The sequence below is a fragment of the Lactuca virosa genome, chromosome 7 (genome assembly GCF_052849685.1).
Source record: "Lactuca virosa cultivar CGN04683 chromosome 7, Lactuca_virosa_CGN04683_v6, whole genome shotgun sequence".
Lineage (NCBI taxonomy): Eukaryota > Viridiplantae > Streptophyta > Magnoliopsida > Asterales > Asteraceae > Lactuca > Lactuca virosa.
Genome location: NC_136432.1, coordinates 7378043 through 7387150, shown reverse-complemented (window position 1 = coordinate 7387150; position 9108 = coordinate 7378043). Strand labels below are relative to the sequence as shown.

The window sequence follows — 9108 nt, the reverse complement described above, 5'->3', positions numbered from 1 at the left end:
TTCCTCATACGAAGTCAGATTTGGGCGTTCTTTTTTTGTATGTTCTCGGTTTAACGTACACTACAACTTTTGTTTAGATCACTAAGGCCAAAAGTCTCTCTATCGTAAATTAACTATTTACGTCTCCTGGTGTCGTGCCGGTTTTGCCGCGAAACTTCGACGGGCCATAACTTATTCGTTATAACTCGGATTTCGGCGTTATTTATATGGACGGAACCCTTGTAACATATACTACAACTTGGGTAAGATTACTCCTTATAAATAATCTTCCATCAAAAACTCATTTTTTTATGCTTATTGTCTCTAAATTGACTTGCCCGAATCTGCGGGCGTTACATGTAGAAACTAATAAAGTCGCGTGGTTTTGGAACCTACTCGACGAGTTGGAGGACCCCAACTCGACGAGTTGAGGTTGTGTATGAAAACCCTAATTTTTAGGGTTTGCACCCTATTTAAAGGACCTTAAGTCCCCTCACCAGCCTCCCTTACCACCTTATTGTCCAAAGAGAAACCCTAGTCGTGCTTTACTAACTTCTTGAGTATGTGTGAGCTTTGGAGAGTGAATATTGTGTTCTTTTGGAAGGAGACTCGAAGATTGAAGATATTGGAGTGAAAAGGAGGTTATAGATCCGACATCTACTCTATTTTGGCAACCACCTTGAGGTATAAAGTTGATACCTTGACTTCTTATTGCTTAGATCTCCTCTTATGAAAGTATATGGTCATTTTGGTGCAAAATGGAGTCATTCTCGGATTTGAGCTTGTCAAGAGGAGGTGGTTTCAGATCTGAACACCTCTAGGCCTCCATGAACATAAAGTTGCCCACTTTGTCTAGTCTTGGCCCTTCTCCATGTCCTAAACCTCTTATTAAGCTTAATTTTAGTGTTTTAACCCCTCTGATGCCTTGCATGCACGTAAAGTTTGCAACTTTACGTGGTATCTTAGCCCTAAGGGGCTAGATCTATAGTTTGGGGCTTTGGATTCGACTGGAATGGGATGAATATGTTAAGACAGGAAAACTCGACGAGTTGCTTAGCCAACTCGACGAGTTGGTGAGGGTTTCCCGCTTTATGGATGATGAAGATCTCGACGAGTTACTCTGGTGACTCGGCGAGTTGTATCGAGCTTTTCCTGGTTTTCTGAATACTGAAGGAACTCGACGAGTTGCTAGATTCACTCGACAAGTTGAGGCCAACATGGACTATTGACCTTGGCTGTTGACTGTGACTTGGACTAAGGTTGACCAAGTTTGACCTTTAAGGGTATTTTGGTAATTTAGGTCTTGATGGAATTGGTCCTATGGTGGTTGTAGGTGTTTGAGTTTGGAGCTGTGATTCAGGAGATTGATCTTTTCAGTTCGGTTCAACATTGTGAGGTGAGTTCTTCTCACTATATCAACAGGGTCTAAGGCACCAAGGCCGACCCTTTTTGGATTGTATCCTGGTTATAGGATGATGTTATGTTAGTGATATGTTATATCAATATCCTGGTTATAGGATGATGCTATGTTTAGTGATCTGTTAGATCGGTATCCTGGTATATAGGATGATGTTATGATTAGTGATCTGTTAGATCTGTATGACTATCTGTACATGTTAGCTAGCGTATGATATTTATGTGTTGATTGTGTGATTGCGGGTGGGTTGAGGCGGTCATGCTTTGTGATCTAGGCTAACATACCCAGGGCAGTCCGGATAGACTGCAGACCCGTCAGGGCGTACTAGTCAGGCTGAAGGCCCGGAGAACGGTCCAAACAGGCTGAAGGTCCGGGAGGGCGGACCAGACATGCTGAAGGTTCTGAGAGTGGGCCAGATAGACTGAAGGTCCGGTGAGGGCGGTCCAGTCATACTAAAGACTCTGAGAGTGGGCCAGATAGACTAAAGGCCCGGTGAGGGCGGTCCAGTCATACTATAGACTCTATATGCATGTTGTATGTTATGATATTGTTCTAGTTTGTATGACATTGGTATTTTGGGGGAACTCACTAAGCTTCGGGCTTACAGTTGTTGATTTTGTGTCAGGTACTTCGGATGATCGTGGGAAGGCGAAGGCTTGATTGTGCACCTCCTCATATTTTATGACTTTGATTTCTGGGATTCTCTGGTATGGAACTATTCTGAAAACATTTTGTAATAATTAATGGTTTTTGGATGTTGAAAAAGTTTTAAATTGGCTTGAATTTTATGGATGTTACATCTTTCTAGCGTCTTGTTAGTTTTTTGTTTTAATGAATCCGCCGTTCAAAAAAAAACTTAATATAATTGTATCATTTCATAATAAAATTAAACAACTTTTATTTCAAAACAATCATTTATCCCTAGGAGATGACGTGTGTTAGTTCCGTCTTCGAACGAAGTCAACATGTAACAACATCAAGTTTCAAAGTCATTGAAATCATGCATCTTATCAAAACATAAAACCCTATAAATGCATCAAAATCACAAACAAAAAACAGGCAAGAAGTAAATTAGATTCAACAATAAGGATCTGAACCTTCAACCACACCACAATCATTAAGATATGTGGAAGGGAGTTCGGCCATCAGAAGAGCCTGACACACACACCATATGCTTTCAACATGAGGACCCCGGTCTGTGGTTTCCTTAAGAAAATTACAACAATCGCCATTAGCTCCGTTGGTACACGGCCCACCCTCGAAGATAGTAGTCACACATTGGCCTTGTGATGTAGGAGCCATAACCAATGCAATTACAAAGAACATACAAAACACACCTTTCATCTTTTTCCCCTCGCCTTTTCTTTTTGGGCTCAAAAACAATACTTACAACTTGGCCTTAACTCATGCATTATTTATAGACCCTTCCAATTTTAATTTATCTACTTGGCACTTGCTTATTTTTATTAACACTTTTATTATTTTTGCCATCCACATGCAAGTTGCAAGTTTGACATCAAAGCCGACCATAATTATTTTAAACATCAACATGTGCACATACCATTGACTAATTTGATTCCTCAAATAGATAAACTTTGACTTTTTTATTATCCAGTTAGTCAATTTTAATTTAGGTTGTTTGCATTTCACTGGGGAACAATGTTTTAAAAACCGGTTTGAACCGGCCGGTCGAACCGGTTGGACCGGGAATCAGGGAATGGAGCGGTTTAACTATCACCTGTTTTAAGTCTATTTCTGAACCGGATCGAACCGACCGGTTTTTACAAAAATCCGGTTGAACCGGTTCAATTAAACCGGTTGAACCGGTTAAATTGAATAAAAACACATGAAATTGAAACCTTTTACATAATAAACTTTGGTAGTTTTTTCACATTTATTAGAATATTTCTGAATTAAAGCACATGATAAATGTTATAAAGTTTTTTGATGCGTTTATATTCATTTAGAACTTTATTTTTCTTTTTAATGCACGTGGATTGATGTAAAACTTATGGTTATGAGTTATTTTAATGTATGTAGATTGATCTACAACTTGTTTTCATGTGTATTTTAATGTTTGAACTTGTGGACATCAAATTCTTGATTTGTGTATCTATGTATGTGTAGGAAAATACGAAAAAAAGATGAAAATTATAGAAACCGGTTTACTCAGCGGTCGAACCGGTTAAACCGGTTGAACCGGAAACCGGTCACTATACCTGTTCAACTAAAAAACCGGTTTTTAAAACAATGTTGGGGAATAAAAAAAAATTACGTATAAAAAAGGTTACTTTATAATTTTTACAAACCATGTTGACGCGTGTTATTAGTTATAAAGCAAATAAACGTTAAAGTTCGATTATGTTCAACATATATAAATATAATAAATACCCACCTAAATATTGAATACCAAGTGTTACATAAAGTAATCAACAACTAACTGTTAGCTAGATTATTATTACGATGAGTGTCAAATTTACAAATTAATTATATTGTTTACGAATTTACACATTAATTATATTGTTTATTAAGGGAAGAAGAATACTTGGGGGTGTTTAGAATTTGCTTATTTACATGGTGTTTGGAAGTGCTTATTTAAAACATCTCTAAAAAGTAAAAACTCTCTGATGTTGAAGAAGTTATACTTTAATTACTTTCACATAATAATGTCGCATAAAATGGATCTTAAAAGTTAAAATATAACTTGAAAAATTATTTATCAGACTTATGTAGGATTTTGAATAACACCACTCTCTTAAGCTAACATACAGTATATATGGAACAATGGTCACCATCGTATAATTACAACACAAATATGCATCCAAAGGTTAAACTCAAAGAACTACTCCTCGACTGTTCTTATAGTCACCTTAATTTCTATCTAACAATATTCTTTATCAACTATTTAATTTAGTGTGTGTGTGTGTGTGTGTCTATATATATATATATATATATATATATATATATATATATATATATATATATATATATATATATAGTTAATGAAAATGAGTTAGTTACTTAATTTTAACAATATACATGTGTTAATATTTTAAGTACATAATAATACAAGAATCAAAACATGTTGAAATATACCTTGTAATGCAATCTTAACAATTGAATAATGTCATTATTTTTGTCTTTATTAACTTAGAAAGTTAGTGCAGATTTAGTTGAAGTTGAATGCTAGTAGCTGTAATGGATGATAGCTAAAGTTCAAGGACTGGAGCTGTTGGCTTGAAGAACATAATGGCTAAACATGGATTTCTGGTAAATACAAGGGCCAAAGGAAAGAAGAAGCTGAGTATACAAAGGCTAAACATGGATTTCCATTTAGGTATATATTTATATATGGATTCCTTGTGTAAATCATTAAACAGAAGATGGTTTCCTGTTTCTGATCAAAATCTTTTCCTTGTTTAGATAACAAAGTTTAAAAAGTGTAATAAAAGGGAATATAGAGAATCCCCTTAAGTGAAAAGACTAAAGAGGTAATATAAATAAAGATAAGTTGAATAATTTATAGGTCCACAAGTTCATAACCAATGATTCGTTGTTTACTTGGTATTTACCAATAATGGACAATATTGGACTATATCATTTTTCAAAGAAGTAATTTGATCGATTAAAAACAATAACTCAACAACTTATATCTTATACCATAAAAGTTGTAGCTTACAGGTTACATTGAATACAAAACGTGTAACATAAGTCGAGAAAATAAGAAAACAAGTTGGATTAGATGCTAAAGATCCTCCACGACTTGACCTGTTTTAATGAAACAAAATCAGTAAGTGAAAATTGCAATAACACATTGATTTAAGGGAGGGAAAAAGATATATTACCATGCATTCTGTTGACAAACAGTTGAAATTCCCTTAAGTTGTGTTCTTCAAGGAGAGGTTGATTAAGTCTAAGATAGGTAAAAGCAGACAAATGTCTACCATCAGGATCATCTCTTGGTTTTGCATGTTCAAGTATCTTGTTGTAGCCTTGTCTATCATAACAAGGAAGAGCATTTTCACTTGCAACTGGTATATCAGCATCCCATGCAGCATTCAATACCTAAAAAAAAAAAAAAAAAAGAAAAGTACAATCAGTTCTGCCACATCATATGTCCACATCAGCAACAGATATATCTTGTCTATACCTGCCAAACTAAGCCTTCGGGATCTGCCATTGCTTCCGGAAACCCCTCGTGTTGGTCAAGTGTACGTAACTCGACACATGTAAAGTTTAAAGCGGTGTTGTGTTTTTTTAACATTGAAGCGATCGGACCGTACCCGTCGCGGTTGGCCCGATTGTAAAATCCAGCTGTCAGTTCTGCAGCATGGCTTGCCGTTTTGTACCACCAATGGATACCTGATACCTGATATATCATCCATCAAACTTTTTTAGTTAATCAACAGCAGACAGCAGACAGCAGACAGATAAATAACAATATTAAAAGGTTACCTTTACGGAAATGGGAGTGGATTCAAAGGCCAAATTGGCCATGGAGAGTACACTGTCGCCATGATGAATGAGAGTCTGAGAGTACCAATTTAGAAAAAATCTGCCATAGCCGCTGTCGTATTCACCTCCATCACAGAAGAATTTGGTATCCTGAGGCTGTGAATTATAAGAACCTGCATGATCAGGTGGTCTACCCCAAAATGAGTGTCCCCTTGCCTCTGCAGCTTTCTCAAGACTCTTTCTTAAGTACTTATCGTAGCACTGCAATCCAAGTAAGACATTGGAATTTTTTATAAATTTCAACATGTTTACGTTTTTATAATGTTCTTGTTTAATGTTTATGCAACAAAGTTTCATATCTTTTTCCTAATTTACGCTACAAAGTGATTTTTTAGACGAATATTCAATCACGTTTCATTCTAGGACCAAAATTTGGTACGTGTGTTTAACAGGTTGAAAACATGGTTGCATAATTCGTGAATAGATCTTGCGAAATTGCTTTTTCATTGGTCCCCACTACATTGAATGATCACTATATCACAAAATAACCACATTTTCAACTTTTATCATAAAATATGACCACCGAATTTCGGGAAATTGCTTTTTAAGTTGTCCCCACACATTATTTTTGTGAAAATGACTGTAGTTTTCATGAAAATGATGTTATATTCGAGAAATAGAGAAAATATCTTTAATTTTTTAGGTTAAGCAATTTCACAAAAAAGTAATAGATGATCATTTTGTGATAAAATTTAAAAAGGTATTCATTTTGTTATATTACCTTACCTCCCCATTGTTGGTTATTTGTAATTAACCCAAAACAAGCAACATTTTTGCATAAATTGGTAAAAATGTGGAAATAAGCATTTCATGATCTTTCTATAATAAAATACCTGAAATTCACCAATACCGGGATATTCCCAACCATGTTTTGCAGGATAAGATGGGTAACGCAATTCTCCACAGGCACCTAATCCAATTTCAATCTCAGTAATGCTTCCATCCATGAAGAAATCATCAAATTCAACCCTAAAACTCCTCATATACTCAAAGTAAACCTGCATATGTAACACAACAGTTATTAAAAGGAAAATTTCTATAAAATAACAATCTACTTTACTTTTTTTTACCGATATAGGCAATCTACTTTATTTTTTTCCTGTAATAGCAACGTGTATACATTTTTTTTACCGATAATAGCAATATTCAAAGTTTAAACCCATAATAGCAACATGCTTACATTTTTTTATTTATTTAAAATAGCACCAAAATTACAGTTTTTACCCATAATAGCAGCTTGCATTTTTTTTACCGATAATAGCAATATATAATGAATAACATACCTTGTCTATAGTGGTAGCAAAATGTAAGTATTTTACTAGTATTGGCAAAAAAAAAAAAAAAAGTAAAGTACATTGCTATTTTCAGTAATTTTCCTGTTATAACATTCATTTTTTATTTTATTTTTATAATATGTCATTTGGTAGAATTAAAATCCGATACCTCAACAGCAGTACGGCCTTTTAAAACACGTTCCTTGTCAATTCCCCACGTAAGGCTTTCAGGGTTGCGTCTTCCATCTCTGTCAGTGAAATATATGTCCGGATTTTCTTCACCAATTTCTGTTACCCATTTTGGCAATGGAATATGAACATCATCACCAACATTCCCTCCACATTCATGAAATGACATCACAACCTGATATCATATTATTATTCTTATTAACAACTCATATATATTATATATTGTTACTTTTTGACTTAATACAAACAGAACGACTTAATACAGAAAATAAGGGAAATGAGGCATTTTTACGGACCTGTAACTTAAGGCCAAGGTCGCGTACTATCTCAAATAGTTTTCTGTAACCTTTCCAATTGTAGTGTTGTGGAGTGTTGGCTTCTACAATTCCCCACCATGTATCAACCATAGCTCCATCAACATTAATTGACTTTAGTGTTCTTAGCTGATTTGATAGTTCATCAGGATTAATCAGCTCACACTCCATATCAATGATCCCCAACTGAAATTCATACATAAAAAATGTAATCTGACAGAAATTATCGACAACAAATAGAAAAGTTTGAAAACTCACTGGTAGCATAACGTATACAGGAACATGTGGTGTGCCAGAAAAATCACGCTCCTCTGAAGGGGCAATGTCCACAACCTACAGAAAAGAATTTGGAGCAGGGATCGCTTTTAAAATCACAAAACGACAAGTGTTATTAAAGGTATAGTGATCAGGGCCACTAAGACTTAAAAGTCTATAATTTGACTTCTAAAATATGAATGTAATCATAATTCTGTAATTCGGATTTCGGAAGTAAAACACGAACTGTTCAGCTATAAGATTAGCAGAATCGTTCATACACAATACTAATTATAAAGGGATGTTTGGTTGTGCTTATAATTTTCATAATTGCAAATAATCATTTTTAACAAAAAAAATATGTATACAAGGAAAACACTTAAAATCGCAAACACATTTTTACCTGATGATCATCAGAGGTATGAACTGAATCACCGAAATTCGAGGATTCCGTAAACTCACTTGGTGCAGCTGAAATTCGAGTGTGAGAGCTGAAATCGATGAAATTAGGCTTCAGACTACGAGAACGAGGAGCAAATCGAGCTACGGAAGGAGCCGGAAATGGCTGTCCTAATAGAACAGAGTTTGCAGAGGCCAAAGCCATGGTTGTGGCGCATTTTAGCATAGAATTAGGAAACGGCATCGCCATGGGACTGGAAGCTTGTCATAGTTCCCCTTTTGGAAATTTAAGGAAAGGGGAAAGAAGATGGCGGGACGGGACAAGGCCCGTGATCCGAAATATCGAGATCACCGAATTTAAGTTGCACGTAAAGTACTAAAATTGTATTTCTATTTGTGTGATTGTATTTTATACTGAAAAAATAAAGCAAAAGGTTGCCCGAAAAATTGTTATATTTGCAAGAGTTGGATTAAAATAAGTAGCTTTTGGGTGTAGTGTGTAAATGTAGCACCTTCTTGCGGCCCAAACTTCATAGCCCGATCCAAGGTGGCCAAGCCCATACAACATGAGAATTGAAAAATGTAGGTGTGTCATTTAGTTTTCTTTGTAATCTATAGAAAGGTGTCTTCTTAGTTTCATGTTTACTCATATTTTCTAACGAGATCATTTATCAAAGGTCAAAGTCATTTTCATTTTTACTCGCTTCATCTTTTGAGATTATGGGATGTTTAGAATTGTTTATTTAAAGTGTTTATTTTCAGAATT

General features: G+C 35.1%; 1 protein-coding gene across 1 annotated transcript; it reads right to left on the bottom strand.

Annotated features, from left to right (window-relative positions):
* Positions 1–5021: 5021 nt before the first annotated feature.
* Positions 5022–8723, bottom strand: BAM2 (beta-amylase 2). Its single transcript, XM_079059972.1, has 9 exons — positions 8347–8723; positions 7947–8021; positions 7671–7874; positions 7355–7549; positions 6745–6909; positions 5852–6112; positions 5547–5765; positions 5242–5461; positions 5022–5164 (listed from the first exon to the last, which is right to left on the bottom strand). The coding sequence occupies exons 1-9, from the start codon at positions 8590–8592 to the stop codon at positions 5142–5144; spliced, it is 1608 nt and encodes a 535-aa protein (XP_078916098.1). The 5' UTR covers positions 8593–8723; the 3' UTR covers positions 5022–5141.
* Between the last annotated feature and the right edge of the window lie 385 nt (positions 8724–9108).